The sequence below is a fragment of the Euprymna scolopes genome, chromosome 44, assembly GCF_053919585.1.
Source record: "Euprymna scolopes isolate OS-2025 chromosome 44, ASM5391958v1, whole genome shotgun sequence".
In the NCBI taxonomy this organism is placed as follows: domain Eukaryota; kingdom Metazoa; phylum Mollusca; class Cephalopoda; order Sepiida; family Sepiolidae; genus Euprymna; species Euprymna scolopes.
In genome coordinates this window covers 16,785,271-16,803,119 of record NC_136525.1, presented here as the reverse complement: position 1 = coordinate 16,803,119, position 17,849 = coordinate 16,785,271, and the positions used below count along the sequence as shown (strand labels likewise).

Below are 17,849 nucleotides of genomic sequence, written 5' to 3'. Positions count from 1 at the left end.
GCTGATGGATGTATAGTATGAATGTGGTATTGCGGTGAAAGTAGAGTGAAAGTAGGAACTAGTTAAGTTAGTTAGCATTAGTCAGAGATGACCGTCCCTTCCCCTCCATGTTCGGCCTTGTACCAAATTTTTATTTTAATTTGTATTTTTATACTTTTTAAATAAATATTTATCCCATTACAGTGTAAAAATATTGTAACACTGGGGTTTTACATCGCCCAATCGAGAAACGTATCTGGTCCATCTTTGGTCTTGATTCAATGGATCCTCGGAAAAGTTGCAAATGAAGATTTGCACAACTCAGTCTTGGTAGTATTTACAGCAGCTTTATTTACCGAAGTTTCCTTTCGTTAGAAAGCTGCAATGCTGGTCAGACTTTCACATTCAACACTTTCCCCTACTTGGAGACATTACTGTCCATGGACAGTCTTTCTCCTTCTGGTTACTGACTGTCAGCTCTCCGACTTCCAACTCTTGACTGATACAAATCTTTCAAGCTCTAAGATCCACATCTTAAGTGACCTCTATGTCAAAAATATAAGTTTGACCTCTAGAGTCAAAGTTATTGTGTTCTAACATCCTTTTCTATTAAAACTTTCAAATTTTATCCATAAATATTTTGCTATAACATTCTATTTTTACAAATAACGAACAAAATATTCATCGACCAGTACACTTTTCGCCATTGCTCGACTGATATCCAACACAAAAAGTCAAGTATCATGGTTCAATTGTACTTTAAACAGAAACTTTCATTTCAAATGTGTCCCTATCTTTAAAAAAAAAAAAAAAAAAAAAATATATGCCAGGCTCTTCCGCTTTTGTGATAAAATTTTTCAAATGCCTTGTGATGTTAGACTGTATAAGGGTGTTAACTTTAGTCAAAATCGGACTTTTCCTTTAATCGGATTTTATCGACTTGATTTTCAATACTTATCAGAGACATCCCAACACAAAATCTAAGAACATTCCCATTGTGTGAAAAAAAAAGTAAAAATGGAGAAAAGCAAGCTTCTATCAACATTATACATGTAAGCTCAAGTCAAAACACTGAATTTGGCCGGGTATTATGTTTGAAAACGTTTGGTTGATTGTCTTACGGCATATCAACCCTTTCAGGTCATTTAATGCCGAAGCCAGTAACTTTGAAGGAAAAGTTATTAATCGAATATACTTTTTTCTTCAAGTAAGTTTCTATTTAACCCATAGTTGGGACCCTAACAGGTACTACCACTCCGGGCCAGAGCAATGTCAAAGGGTGGCTCGACACTCCCCAAAGCCTGCAAGCTTGGACCTCGCCATCGTTGATAGTTTAAGGTCATATCCAGGATCGTTTGAAAACGAAACAAATTTTAACTCATTTAATACTAGCGGGGGGGGGGGGGGTACCCGGCGTTGCCCGGGTGTTTGAAGGTGTGTGGTTTTGGGTAAATCAAAACTCCTGGGGGAGGGGGTTAAATTAAAAGTTTTGGTAGGTAAATATGAGGATCGAACCCAAACCCTTGAGGCAAAGTTGGAAATTAAAGTGCGAGAGAAGAGGGAGAAAGAAAACAGAAAAAAAAAAAAACCCATGCGACGTTAACCATTGGGCCACTGCGAAATAATAACGGAAACGCGTTTGAATTTATTTAGTTATTTAGAATTGGTAGGTGCACGTTTTTAATGACTTAATGAGGTCAACTTTGACTGCGAGGTAGTATTTTATTTACTGTGGGAACGCTTTTTTATTTTTATTTTCCAAGATGTTGGGGGGGGGGGGAGACCAGCTCCCCATAAAAAGGGGATTGTCCAAATTGAATAGCAATTTTCTGATATAAGGAAAATATTTCCACATTTATCAAATCCGATTGCTTTCGGACAGTTCCGCCGATCGCGACCAGAAAAATACCGCCAGAATTAGTGTCACTTTTATTATACAAAAAAGCCTAATCCACATGCGGCGAGCAAAAAATATTTATCTTTTCAAACTCAAGCAAATTAAATAGACAGGCGACCTCCGTTAACTCGTACATATGATTTATATGTGATATAAAATGTTTTAAGTTGTGAGTCAACCGACCGCTTCTCAGAAAAGCCTTTCTTGGACATAAAAAAGCGAACATACAGATTAACATTTTACTAGCTATACTGAAATTTTTTACGCTTTTATGATAGCGACCTTTAAACATTAACGATTGACAAAAAAAAAATTGAAAACTGAAAGTTTTCAGAAATAAAAACTGTACATTGAAAGTTATTTAAAATTAAAAATAAAGGGATTCGAAATTTCTATTCCGAAATTATCATGACGTAACAAAAATCCCTTTAAATTCAGCGAAAACAAAAAAAAGATGGTTAAAAAAATAAGAGACTTTATAGCATTAATTACAAATAAAAATTAGAAGTATTAACAAATCTAAAATTTGTGATGAGAAATATATAAATTTACAATTCCTTAATATCAACAACTTTCGTGAAATCATATCTGCAAACAGGACATTTGTGTTCTTTCTGAAAAGAAAAAAAAAAATTAATTTTATACCAGTGTGGGTAAAAAATGAAATATAGAACAGCAAAATCTAGTTTTGTACCTATGGTGTGATCCCTTCGATAGTATGTCATTACTACAGCTATGACAATAGAAATTCTTATTTTTTTTTTACTAGTATATATCCGACAGACATTTTAATCAACCAAAAAAATCACATCACTATATAAAAAAAGATATCGACTGATACACACTCGAGGATCAAAACAATGAAAAGAATATGCTGTTGTCCTAGCCCTAGTCATTACCTCCCCTTAGATATAATTAAGGAGTGGGGGATCCTAAAAGAACCCTTGCCTTTGGATAGAGAGTAAATAATGAAGAGACTAGCCATTATGGCCAATTTTATTGTTTCATTTTCTTGTTTTTGCTGAGGACGAGGCATTCTACCGGATGCCAGATATTCACTCGCTATTTCAGTCATTCAAACCGGGAGATATTTTAAGATTCTAACTTGGTACTTGGTTCACCAAGCTTACAAATATGGCGATTACAACATCCAGTTCTTGCCAGAAGTGAAAAAGGTTATTCTAATATATATAATACATTAGAGTTCCCTAGGTTTAAATCCACTGAAACTTCAGTGGATATCAAGTGCTTAATGACAAGCAGAGCATAATAGCTAGTTTATACAAACGTTATTGGCTGCATATGTTAATTTTAGTGGTATATTTGTATTTAATTTTTTGCTTTGCTAATTTTTTTTTTTAACTTAAAATCATTACTATACATTGGGTACACTATAATCAATGGAGAATTGATTGTACCTATTTACAATGCCTCCCCACGGGACAGAGTTACACACCAGGGTCATTTTTTAACGTGGAGAAAAGGTACGAAAATAAAATTGTCTCAGTCGTGAAGGACTGATCCTCCACCGAAAGAGAAAATGGAAGTGCAGCATCTGAAGAACAGATACTACATTTTGATCTTCATATTTAATTTATTCCGTTTAAAGAAAAATTAAAACGAAAAAAAAAATTTTAATATAAAATTGAAAAATTTAAGTAAAATCTCCAAAAGACAAAACAAATTTAGGCACAAGGCCCTATAAGATCTGGGGAGGGGAGTGTTGCAGGGTCTTTGTAACTAAAGTAAAAATTGGAGTCTTTGGCGACTTACTCTTGATTAACATTTATCACAATGCCTCATTCACTCTGCTGAATCTAAACTAATGAATCCACAGCGTTTTAGCGGGCGGGCTGTCTGTGCCTGCATTTTTTTTTTTTTTTTTTTTTAACCAAAAGGCCAAGTATAATAGATAATTAGTTGTAGAATAAATGCAAAATCTGCATGAATTAAAATATGATTAAGCCTATTTTACAAATGGGCAGTTTCAGATACAGTTTTGGTAATGTTTACAATTATATTTTTACAAGAAAATTGGAATTTTTTTTTAACCCACTATACTAGCAGAACCAGTGTCCAGGTGTTTCCTTGGAGAAAGTCTCTCAGTTAAATTGCTTGCCTATCTAATATTTATAGGATTAGAATTATTATTGCCTATCTAATTAATATTAATAGGATTAGAATTATTATTGCCTATCTAATTAATATTAATAGGATTAGAATTATTATTGCCTATCTAATTAATATTAATAGGATAGTGGGTGTTATTTTGCATGTTACGCTTACATCGAGTGACTCGTTTAATTATTATGGACCAGTGGCGTAGCTAAAGGGGGGGGGGTCCGCCCCAGGTGATAGCCAAAGAGGGGTGACAAAATTTCACCAACAATTTTTTAGCAAGACTAATGGACGAAAATAGTCGGAAATAAAATATATCTATTGAGATTGTCGGACTTCCTCATCTTGGTTGTTATAGTCACAACATTTCGGCTGTTTTGCCCTCCGGCCTTCATCAGGTGTTTTGTACCGAACTGGGGAACAGTTTGTTAGGAGTCTCGAACCCAACCCTTTATTATGGGGGTACCGTGTTCGGACTCCAGCTAGGCTCTGGGACAGTTACTGATTCTGTTTTGAATGTTACTTTTCACTGCCTTCGTTCAGGATTGAACTCAGCACCTTTGGGTAACTAAACTTTGATACGTTTAGGACCACTCGGCCATATGTCACTATATGAAACGTGACTATAACAACCAAGATGAGGAAGTCGGTCCGACAATCTCAAATGAAAACACCTCATCTCAAAAATACAGACAAATATATTATCTAATTTTAAATTAAAAAATCTTTTCTAAAAATAAAATAAATAAACTCAAAAAAATTTAGTCATTGAATAATTTTTGCAGATTTTTATTGAAAACACTAAAGCCTGTATTTTTCTAGCTTTTTTTAATAGTACATTTGAAGACACTTATTTCATTTTTAACTAAAGAAAAAGTAAAAATAGAAAGGATCAAGTGGACACATTTTATTTAGAAGCTCAATGTTAAATATAATTGAACATGTATAAATAATAGTGCAGTTACATTCCAAGATCCAAATATTTATTTGTGCAAAACAGCTCCTCCGGCAGATTAAAATTCTAGTACATTCTTTTTTTTTTTACATAACCGTTTCGTTTGGCAGAAACAATGTTCAGTCTATTAACTTTTCTTATAGCATTATATTTTCATGCATTTTTTTTTTCCAGCTAAGAAAAATTTCTAAAGACCGTAATGACAATCGTTTGTTTCTTCATAACAAAACGGCTCTTAAAAAAAAAATTGAAAAATATTCCAAAAATATCTACTCTTCAGACATCAAAATGCATTTGTTATATATGAATACATTCATAATCTCTACTTTAACGACCAAGCAGTTGGACTCACTTTTTGGTTTATGAAGGTATTCTTATATATAACAAATGTATTTTGATGTCTGAAGAGTATTTTGGGAATATTTTTAAGTGATTAAATTTGTTCAGATGGTTATGAAACAAAGGGAAATGGATTCCATATTGTTCATTGTAAAAGTTTTTCAAAACGTCTGATGAGGCTGTTCTTGTGAAAATTTTCAAACGATATAGGGTTTGAATTTGTCCGAATGGTCTTGTAACTAACGATGAAATACACTATTGTTGCTCTCAATCCATTCTTTGAGGTCTTGATTTTGTTAAAACTATTTTTGCCAAATCAAGACAAAATATAAAATAGCATATTGCGTATTTCCTTATGTTACAATTGTTTCGTAACCATTTGGAAAATTACAAATTTAAACACTTATTTAAAAATATTCCAAAAACAGCCGCTCTTCAGACACTAAAATATGTCAAATATAGACCCTTTAAGGGTACAAGTAGTTTAGACACCTCAAACTGCTTAATATAATGGCTACGAAACAATTCGAACACATAAAATACATATGTTCTTATTTCATATTTTGTCTTTTCTGCAAAATATATTCATGTTTGATTATGAAAAACCGATAATCATGAAGCTTAATTGGACCAATTAATATAAGCTAATTTTATTGGTATATGAATATTACTGGAATTTTAATATATATAAAAAATAAAAAATGAGATTATATATATATATATATATATATATATATATATATATATATATAGAGAGAGAGAGAGAGATATAGATATATATATACACACACACACACACACATTAGCAAAAGTACCTCTCGTTGACTGGGTTGTGAAAAGGAAGGGTTGTAAAGAGATCGCTTCTAATTTGGGGTATCAAAACCAAAGCAAAATATGATGAAAGTAAAAATAAAATGGATAACCCCCATAATTTATTATACCATACCTGTTCACACTGAAACACTTATCACAATATTCTGTGAATCTGTATAAAAAACCTTGTTAAACTTTCTGACATATTTCCATTCTATGGAGGCCAGGCGTGAATGCAGACTCCAATTTTATACCATCCCTATTTAAATTAAAACATACCTATCAAAGTATTATGTACATCTATATCAAAAACACTTGCAAACGTTTTTTTTTTTTTTTAAATTTTTTCCATACTTTGTGGACCAGGTGCGTACGCAGACCCCACAATTTTAATTAATCATTATGCCAGATCAAACATACCCATTCAGTGTCTCGATACATATATCATATGTGATCAGTTTTCTATAATAGTCAACCATATAGGAGCCTATTCGTGACCAGACACACACACAGATGTCCACATATATACATCTATATACATCTCTACATGAGATGTAGTGTGCACGCATATTTCCCTACCAAATAACTCCATTTTCGGTCTAGAGGCTCGATATTTGACATAAGGAGTATAGAGATTTGGGAAATCTTTTTAATCGGTTTTCGGCTAGAAATTTGGCTGTCAAGGGGGGGGGGCAAATTTCAACGATTTGACCTTTGAAAACTACCAAACTCCTCCGCTAATTTTGGGTCTGAACACTTGAAATTTTAAATGTAGGTTGCTTTGACATGGATTAAACTTTAATCTGATTTTGAGCCCCAAAAAATGTTCAGGTCAAAATTGGGATTCAAGTTATAAAAAATTGACCTTTATGAAATTACTCAGACAATTTTTGGTCTAAGCATTTGAAATCCTACATAAAGTGTATTCACACGTAGGGCAACTTATGAACAGTATATAGGGCCTGAGCAAGGCCGGGATGAACTGCTAGTGTGTGTGTGTGTGTGTGTAACAGGATTTATCATTTTGTTACAAGCATTTATTTATATTTAATATTGTGCTACTACAGAATCGACATGAAAAAAATTAGTTATGGAAATTTCTAATCATGACTCGTCAAACTACCCTCACCTTTTCTGAAAAAAAAATTTATAAGTTGTATTATTTCTGATTGCCAAGATTTTGCTTTTGTTAAATAGAGCAAGTCAATAACGACTAACTTTTTTGACAGTGGGGGGGGGACACCTGGACTTAGGGTTAAGTGACAGGATTCTAGTGCCAGTGTTTTTGTAGGAGGAGGGGAAGGAGTAGTGGTCAGAGGCCTATAAATTAAGAATTTGTATTTAGGAAATACTAGCAGGGGAGGGGGGGGGGCTTTGCCCAGTTGTAAAATATTTTAATTTGTCCAGATTTTGTATATATTGTTAAGTTGTGATTTCAAAAGTAAAAGTATTTGGGTGCCATTAGCTAGAATCAAAACTGAAAGCAAAACTAGCATTCAAAGCTGGTGACGTTACCACAGTACCAACGTGACACGCATATGAGCTGATTAATAAACTAACAAATGTACAAAATGTATAACGATTTTTCAATTTTGACCCCTTAAATATTTTAAGTGGTGAAAGACCTATAAAAGAACGGTCCATAAAAAATTCAATCATTTGAAGCCCCTAGTACTGCTCTGCGACTGAGTTTTGGTAGAGATAAAGTTTGAAAATATGAAAACAGACAGCGAGTTAAAAAAAATAAAATAAAAACTAATTAGCAGGAAGCAATTTTTATCAAAACGGGTGATTTTTTATAAAAAAAAAAAAAAAAAAAAAAAAAAGTTCCAAACGCCTATTGCACATACTTTTAAAGAAAGTTCCCTTACCTTTAACCACGGATCTATACAGGGGACATGGAATTTGTGTAAACAAGGAAGAGCCTTGACATTTTGTCCAGATTCGAAGTCCGCATAACATACAACACATTGGGATTTGTTTGGACCGGAAAATTTAAAAACTGGGAAAAGATCTCGAAAATTTGTTTTACTACTGCCACTGCTGGAATCAATCGTATCCGAAACCTTGGAAGAAAAAAAATAAAATAGAAAAAAAAAAAAAAAAAAAAAACATCCCAGTTTCAAAGTGTAATAGGTTTCGAGTATCGAGCGACAATTTTTCAGAGAAAAGAATTTGTGCTTATAATTGCCAATTTTTGTAATCGATATTAATTTGCAAGCGCGAATAGTTTATTTGCATGTGTAGAGATAAATAGAATTAGAAAAAAATGGGTTAAAAATGGACAGAGTTCGATTTAGTTTTTACAGGAAACAGTGGCGTTGGAATTTCTTTTTTTAATATACTAGCAGAACTAATGGCCCGGCGTTTCCTCAAGAGAAGGGCAAGCAATTTAACCAAAATCCTATCTATTATTAAATATATTAATAGGATAGCGTACGGCATAATCGCGTTGACACCCCGGTTCTCGTCAGATTATCGAAGTTAAGCAAAGTTGAGCCTGGTTAGCACCAGATGGGTGATCAGTTGGGAATTCTAGGTGCTGTATGTGCTCTCCGCTTATCGACATTTGTTACCAGTCGTCCTGTACATACACTTCATTTGCCACTGGTATTTAACAATGTCGACTCAGGAGAGGTGTGGTTGGAGATTGCGCACCTCCTGCCACAAAAAGTTTACATGCAGGAAACCCTTCGTGGGTATCCTTAGTCTGTCAAAGACTAAAGGAGCCTGCTGCTATATATTGTGTCACACTTACATCAGAGTGACTGCCGCTTAATTGTTATGGACTTCCATTTCTTGTAATAATTTTACCAAGAATTCTTCATAAGTTTTGGTTTCGGTTAGAGCTGAAGGAACTCCAGTTTATACATACATTTTTTAAAGTTCTAGTTTAAGCTGATGCACCGAAGTCATATGGATAAATTTTTTATTTTTGAAAGATTTTATAATATAAAACCGATAGAATATTAACTATGATATCCATGAAATCTGCAAGAATTAAAATATTTTAAAGTTTCATGGGTGCATGAAATTCCCAAGCAGTCACTAGTCGCATGTATCACTAATTTAGGTGATTAAAATAGGACTTTGCTATGAAGGTAAAAACTGCCTAAAAGATTTTGTAAATATAAGTTATCTATGAAGCAAAGGCTCCCAACCATTAAGTTGGAATTAGTACCTCTCCACCAGAAAGTGCTTTCAGACAAATCTGCATTAATTGTAAATTTTAGAGATTTTCCTAAAATTTATTTTCATGTCATGCATAAGACTTTCGTCATGTTCTTCCGCTCAGTTCAAGCCATCAGCATTAGGAACAACTTCAACCATCCCTAAAACATTTTTAAAAAATAATTGTGTGAGAGTGAGGTGAGTTATAGTGTAGACACGTTGGCCGGAAGTAAAAGATCAGCTGATTTGATTGCGTGTGAGTCATGTGATCAGATTAGCTGAATCGTTGAGATTTGATTTGGACTCAGAAGACAACGGACGGCTTCCCGTTGTCTCCTCTTCACTGGGGGGGGGCGAACGCTGACGTGTGTAGAAGAACCCACACAGGCCGATTTCACTTTCCACCTTCTGCAGGACATCTGGGGAAAAGTGAAATAAACTATAGAACTAATTCCTTGTCTTGGAGTGATTGAATCTTCATCCAAAAGCAGGTATCAAGTCTCCCTCCAGGACGAGAAATTCCAGATGATCCAACATCGAAGAAGCAGAGATAGGTTCTGAAAATACATGTCTCTCACACACGATTCCCTTTATGATGCAACATAAAAATATATATAACACGTCATCTCTTCTAATCCCTTATTAGACATGACGCAACAAACAACCCTTTATATAGAGAAACCGTAACATCGGGTATATTTGCCAGGTAGTTTTTTTAAGCTCTTTTTCATAAGTGGTTGCTTATATAAATTACTGGATTGGAGATCTAAGATTCCAGTTTCTCTTTTCATGTCGTACATAAGATTGCTATTTCGTTATCTTTTCTGTTTAACACAGCATTATTAGGAGGCACTTATGAAAAGGGACAGACCCCAATAAGTAAGATAAGTTTGAAAATGATAGGAAAAGGCTAGAATCGAACCCAGTAGGCAAGTGTTGAAAGATATTGAAATCCTAGGGATGCAGAACGATTGGAATTGTTATCGCAACTAAATATACAAAATACAGTTGATTGTTCATTCTTTTAGAAAAGACTGGATATTTAATATGTCAGTTAAAAAAACAAAACAAAAAAAACGTGAACAATACGAGTTTTAGAAATAGGTTAAAAGAGATGCAATTAAATTTATGAATTTGTTTATTAAAAGGTGTGTAGATACATGTGCAAAGGGCACTGGTAAATTGAAACGTGACAAAGTCAAGTTGGTTGACTACACCTGACGTCATAAAGGAGATTCAATATATAGAGAGAGGGATCGAAGTTAGAATCAATCATAATCACAGATAGTTACAGTCAAGGAGTTAGCAGAAGAGTCCGACAGCAGCTCTGCATGAGCTGATGCCTCCCTTGGAGGCGAGAGAGGAGACCATGTAGTCGTAAAGGCTTGAATCCCTGATAATTATCAATCATCCAGCTGGTATGAATAAAGAATCATCTAATACTTGTTAACTTGTCTCGTCATTACAACTGGAAGGTAAATGTGTTGTCCGTCATCTGTAATGAACTTTGTGTGACACCCTTTCAAGTATTAACTGCGTCTCTTCCTCCATCAGTAACGATTCTCCCCCTCTGGTGTAAAAGAACTGTGTTACACATTCCTCCAATAATGAATTCGCATCTCCTATGTGTTAAAAAAAAAAAAAAAAAAATAGGAACTGTGTATGTAATCTGTATAAATGTCATCCTCCGTTCCGATTCCGCTATGTTGTCCCAACATGTACCCCGACTATTCAACACCCTAACTTCCACTAAGGTTGCTTCTTCCTCCTATATCACTATCCGTGATAACAGTTCAGTTTTCTATGTAGCTGTAGGAATTGGTCAGTATAAGACTTATTTCTGTTTTCTGGTATATGTTCCCAGGTGTTGGTATACTATATTCAACTTGCAAAAATCAAAAAAAAAATCTGTACGTGTATTATATATTCATAATGGTGCTGCTTCATTGCATACATAGTTTTGGATTTAAAAGAGCGACATGAAAAAGGGAGATAATCCAAACTTTAAGCACTTTAACATCAAAATCATGTTTAAGCATATTTTACAACTGGGCAACGCCGGTCGATCTGCTAGTTATTAATAAACCAGTTATTAAAAATAAAAAAATGAAAAGGCTTCAAATTCAGAATTCAACCCAATTAAAGTTTTACGTTACATTTTTATCATGTCCTCAAGATGAAATATTTTCTATGCACATATACGTTTATAAAATGACAAGTGTTGATTAATATGCAGTCTTAAAAATAGTTATGCTAGTTATGACTAGATAATATTAAAATTTGTTATATACCTGCAGACACTAGCGTCTCATTCATGCAATCGTTACTACAGAAAATGATAATTACTGCTGATTGTGGGACTTGAACCCAGTCAAAAACTCCACTTTGGCTTTGCAGGCTAGCATTAATTCCACTGCCATCAGGAATTAACATTTAAAGGAATTTAATTTAGTTCCTTACGAAGCCATGTAAGTGGGATATATAGGAAAATAGGATAAAATAAATGAATAACAACTATTCATTTGCTATGAACCGAATGAAAAGGTTATACTAAGGCGTTGACCAAACGATACCATTCAACGACCCATTCTTAGCCAGGCAGAATGTAAGCCATTTCGGTGGCCTTTTATCTGTCAGGTAGAGGCATTGACTTGTAGTCCTAGAAAGTGCACCCTTCAAGTGTTGCCTCCCTCTTAACTTTTTAGTAACTGCCTGAAGACCCTAAAAACATTTAAAAAAAAAAAAAAAAGGGTTAATTTAATTTCATTCTTCAATTAAAGATATAAATAACGTTGCCTCGGGATGGTGGGAAAGTTTTTACATATTTACGAGTTCAAATTAGAAATACTATCAAAGGATTTACACCTAAGTTTGTAGAGCATGAAACAGTCGTGATAAGTCAACGGACCGTTTCAAACAGACATCTGTTGGTAATATCGCTAAATAGAGTTTGTGGGTGATGAGCAAACCAAGGCATTCAAACTGAGTATCTTTAACATTCCATAAGGAGTCATTTCAAGTAAATATTTGGGTACTTGTACAGTTTAAGACAAAAAAAAAATGAAAATATCAAAAAGGGTATCTTGTATTTTGAACTGAAGATCCCCGAAAAAAAAAAAAAAAAAAAAAAATCCACTTATTTTGATAGATTAGTTTTTGTTCTTTTACAGCAGAAAAACGTTTATGACAGCACGTTAAAGGCAGGCATCTTGGATTTTAAAGAGATTTGAATTTTAAAAACGCCATGGGGAGATAACTCCAGTTTAAGCCGACACTCCATCCCTATCTTTAATACTAGCTTTTCTTCCTAAAAATCGAACCTTTTGCTCGGTATAAATTATTTTTTCGCTGTAAAACAAACTTAATGAAATTAAGTGAAAAAAAAAAAATTTTTTTTAAGAACTTCATTCCATAACGGATACGTACAATTTAAACTTTTCGATATTTTCATTTCTTAATGTCTTTAAACTGTACAAGTACCAATATTTGATTTATTTTGCTCATATGCAATTAAAATGTTTACACATTTTAATTGAGTAAGAATCAATATGGATGTCAACAATTTCGTAAGTATTAAGCAGCCTTGACCTTGAGATCAAAAACCAAGGTCAAGTGAAACAGAATGAGGGAAAGCTTACTAGTCGGAACACGACAATTTAGTTATTTTTTTACTTTTGTAGAATAAATGCAAGAAAAATACCTGACAAATTTAAACACTAATTTTTTATATATATATATATATATATATATATATATATATATATATATATATATATATATAATGGAAAATATTTAAACTTTTTTTCGGAACGAACAGAGTTTAAATTTATTCTAAATTATAAAAATAAATTGGGCGCTTCTACAGAATTGGGGCGAGATTTTAGTCGATAAATGGAGTTTTCAGATAAAAATGGTTTCAACTAGTGTTTTGTTTTTGTCAATTCTAATAAGTTAATAAGGTAATTTCGACTGCATAATTTGGAAGCTACCATATTACAGAATTATAAAAAAAAAAAACTAATCATGATAGGTGAAAAATTGCCATCTTGTTTAAATGGAAACGGAAAATTACCTTTTGAACTGTCTTATGGATATGAGAAAATAAGCGTAGGCATTCAAAATGTTTATCTTCTAAATTACATAAGGAGTCATTTCGAGTAATTTATTTTATCAATACAAACAAAAATGTACATTTAAAGTGTAAACAATTTAATTGTGTAAGAATCCAACATGGCTGCCCTCGACCAGGCCGTAAGCACAAAGCAGCCTTGACCTTGCGATCAAAAACCAGAGTTTAACGAAACTAAACAGGAAAGTTCTCAGTCTTAGAAACGGTACTTAGGATTTTTTTTTCTTCAACGCCAAATTTAAGAAACACAACAAAAAATGCTGGTTCTTCTATATAAAACGTTTTAAAGGAATGGTCGTTTGTTAACATGACTACCACAGAAAATGTTAAGTACTTCCGAAATAAAACCTTAAAGGAACTCAAAAATGTTTAAAGTTCAAGCACCTTTTAAATTCGTTAAATTAAAGGCTCGCTGCTTGCTCCAAGTCTGTGGAAAAGGTCTGTGAAGCTTGTATCACTTTGAATTTTGAGTTTCTTTCCCTGAAGACTGTCCGTAGCAGTGCCTAATAGAAGTTGAAAGGAGAACCGCCTCGTCGCGTCTACTGTGTTGTACAGAGTTCTCCTTGGAGGGAAAGGCTTTAGGATTCACGCTCAGCTGATGGGATGCACGTTCTCCTGCCTAGCTGGCGAATTCTAAAAGGAAGGCCTCTTCCCTTGGACCTCAGCACAACTGAGCTAGCAGTGTTTTATTCATAATCGTGGTAGTTTCGTACAAAAAAACAAAAAAAAAGATACGAAACCCAATCCAATAAAATAAATATAAATAATGAACCAGCATAAAAAATATAAATATATACACAGGGGGGGGGTATACAATTGTTGGTGTAAAAACAGAAAAAAAATTCCAACACCAACCCGATAGGTCCTGAACTGTCATCTAAACTTCAGCCTCTCCCCCATCAACGAAATGGGGCATCCCTGCCTGTTCTACAAGTATTTTAATGGCGAGTGCTCTGATCAACTACAAGCACTTATATCTGCCCTATGTAAATACACGTCAAGCAGCAAAATCCCACCCCTACACAGAGATCCCTAGATGTATGAAAGCCTTCTACTCTAATAGTTTCTTCTTAGAACTGCTAGACTTTAGAACTCCCGAAATTCTGCTTTCCCAACTGTACTGACATGCAGAAGTTCAAGTGTAATGTAAACAGACATCTTGCTGCTCAACTCCCTAATCCGATAGTAGCCCCTTTAAAGTGGCACTGTGCCTTGTTTGGGTGGGGGTGAGAATTGAATAAATTAATCTTTTGCGAGTTAAAAATAAAAATTTGAACTGAATTCTAAAAACCTCGATACAAATAGGTTTAATTTTATTGATCAAGACGTTTATTTATATAAGAGTGCAAACACTGAAAGCACTTTTCCGCCCACTCGTCATCAAATAAAACGCTACTTACTCGCGAAGTTGAGCGTCTACTTCGTCGGCTGTTTGTGGCAATGGTGGCAGACAGTCTTAGCTGTCGCGAAAAGTCTTCAAAGTCTGGAATCGGAGCACCATTACGAGATTCCAAGCAACGGGAAAGCATCTGCAGACGAGAACAAAAAACAAAAACAAAAAAAAAACTTTAATTTTTTTTTTTTTTTAAATGTACACATGTATTCCAACAGGTCCATCTTTTTACTAGCATGGAGACCTACGTTGCCCGGGATTAAATGAGTATCAACGATTGTTTAAACTTCCAACACTTGTTATCGAAATCGGTGAACATTAAAAACAATTTTTAATATACTTAGTCATGGATGTGTGAGCGACTACATGAAGATTAATTTGCACATTCCTTTGAAAAAAGGATTTTTATATTTTATTAGATTGGTTTCATTTCACTATTATGCTGAATTTTTTAACAAAGGAATCACCACTTATCAAGGCCCAGAGGCCATTCGAGGATAAGGGTTAAAGAGTGTACAGTAGTCGAATGGACAATATAGTAATAGTTAAGTGTAAATTTGGTAAATTAGATTACTTAAAAGGGAAGGGCTTATCATGAACTTGTTTACATTAGACTTGAAGACAGCCATATTGTAGTCAGCTGGAAAGCAGGTCAGAGTTCCACAGGTGTGCAGTTAAAAAACTTTGTGAATTGAATCTACGTTTAGGTTTAGGCACAGATGAAGAGCGAGAGAAATTATTGACTTTTTAACTAGACGAGTTTTTCTTCATAAGTTTGGCAAGGGTGGGGGAGATAAACCATAGATTGAAGATCAGACAAGCACTTGCTATGAAAATTGCAATAAAGCAGAGACCGGCTCGCAACGTCTGAAATTTTAAAGCAAGAGTAAAGGTCAATCCCAGAAGCTTACATGGAGCCTCCCTAAGACGAAAAGCAGTTGTTTCAATTGATGCCAGATGGGAGATCAAAGCGCTGATGTAAAGATAGAAGCTTGGTTTTTAGATGCATTAAGTAACCAGCCACTTCTTTCCCCATTGTACCACGTGCTCAAGATCAGAGAAGAGAGAATCGGAGAGAACTTTGGTATTTACGGCCTTTGTTCTATCATAGATAGTGTCATCAGCATAAATGTCTACGAATGATCTAAGGACGTGATTTAGGAGATCATTGATGTAGACCAGGAAGACAGTTGGGCCCAGGATGGACCTCTGACGGACTCCAGCATTAATTCTATGAGCTTTATGCAGAGAGTACATTTTGTGTAGAATTTAGGATGAAAACGTTCTAGCACACTGAAATTATTTTTTTTTTAAGTGCCTACAGACTAGTGTTTCATCTTTTCGGAAATCAGTGCAGGTAGTCACGATTAAGCGACCTTGTCTTGTATATACAAAAAGCCTCTACCAAACTCATGAATTCTACAGGGTTGAAATTTGATATAGGGTATGTAGACCTATAGCACACTTTCTATTTTTGTTTTTTAATTGATAAAAATTTTCTAAGGAGGTCTAAAATAAAATTAAAAAAAAAAAAAAATATTTAAAAAAAAAAAATGGTACTTTTGTGCATACAAACATTCATAGTTCAAAGTTGCTTAATTTTTCAGCAATTTGTATCCATCTGTTGGTAGCTCAAGAGAAACAAGGCTCAAATGCTAAAGGTTCTGGTTTCGATTCTAATGAATGGCACCCAAGTCGTTTACAACTTTTTTTTTTTTTTTTTTTTTACACGTTCATTCCTAACAAAGCATATCACCACTTTGACATAAGGGGCTACTATTTGGGATCATACCTAGGAAAGGTTAAGATGTTGGTTTATGTCACATTTAAACTTTCGCATATCAGTATAGCCAGGGAAGTTGGTAACAGGAAGGGAATTCCGAAGTCTAGCTGTTGGAAGGAAGCAACAGAATAGAAAGCTTTCTGGCATTTTAGGGATCTCAGTGAAAGAGCGAGATTTTGCTAAACAGGTTTGTCGGGATATGTATGTTGAGGGGGGTACAAGTACATAGAGTTCAGAGTACATTCATTAAATATTTATTATAAAAACAAAAGGCACAGATGCAACATTGTGGCGATGGGACGGAGGTTGGAGCTTAGTTGACAAAGTGGGGCCTATTAGATTGAAAACTCTTTTGGACCCTATCTAAGAGGGAGAGGCTAGTGAGAGATGCACCAACAAAGATGTGGCAACAATACTTCATGTATGGAGAATGGTGGCCTTGTAGAGGTACAAGATACTGTCTTCTAGCTCGATAAACAGACTCCACATTCCTTGCAGCAGCTTTTGCAATGTCCCTCAATGTATTTGTTCCAGTTCATTACTATATATCTATATTTAATATCAGAATTGGCTCTATAATAAGTAAATCTACACGAAATATATTTATGGATGTTTTACAACTGGGCAACATCGGGTAGCCTGCTAGTAATATAGAAATTATTTTCAATCAGCAAGTGTTCTGGGCTTGACCTTTACTCCTGATCTGAAATGGAACACGTACATCAAGTCTGTTGCTAAGGTCGCTGGAAAGATGGTGGGTTCCTTCTACCGCTCCAGAAGATATCTCACTAATGATGCAATTCTCTATATAAAAGCCAAGTACGTCCAAGGATGGAATACTGCTGCCATATCTGGGCAGGAGCTGCCAAAAATAGCCTATCCTGCCTTGACAGAGTACAAAATAGACTTCGTCGCTTAGTGGGGGATGCCCTTTTCTCTTCCCTGCAATCTCTCCCACAGAAGAGACGTTGCGAGCCTGTCTGTTTTACCGTTATTTCCATGGCAAGTGCTTGTCTGAGCTCCAATCTCTGGTCCTCCCCCCCTCGCCAATCTTTTACGAAAAACACCCGTCTAGCTGAAGCCACTGTCAAAATTTTTCCCCACTATCTGTGCCTAAATCAAAACGTAGAGTCCATGAACAAAGCTTTCTTAGAACAGCACGCCAGTGGAACTGTTAGTCTGCCTGTTTCCCCACCTGACTACAACTTGGATGTCTTCAAATTCAACGTAAACAAATTCCTGATGAACCGCCCCCTTAAGTAGACACTTTAT

General features: G+C 34.7%; 1 protein-coding gene across 1 annotated transcript in view; it reads right to left on the bottom strand.

Moving 5' to 3' along the window:
* Nucleotides 1-2,334: 2,334 nt before the first annotated feature.
* Nucleotides 2,335-17,849, bottom strand: part of LOC145268618 (uncharacterized) — a 60,778-nt gene continuing 45,263 nt past the window's right edge. The window contains exons 4-6 of the mRNA XM_080124092.1: nucleotides 14,802-14,930; nucleotides 7,973-8,167; nucleotides 2,335-2,490 (exon numbers count right to left, since the gene is read on the bottom strand). Coding sequence (XP_079980218.1) covers nucleotides 2,425-2,490; nucleotides 7,973-8,167; nucleotides 14,802-14,930 — 390 coding nt within the window. The 3' untranslated portion in view covers nucleotides 2,335-2,424. The remainder of the gene's footprint in view (nucleotides 2,491-7,972; nucleotides 8,168-14,801; nucleotides 14,931-17,849) is intronic.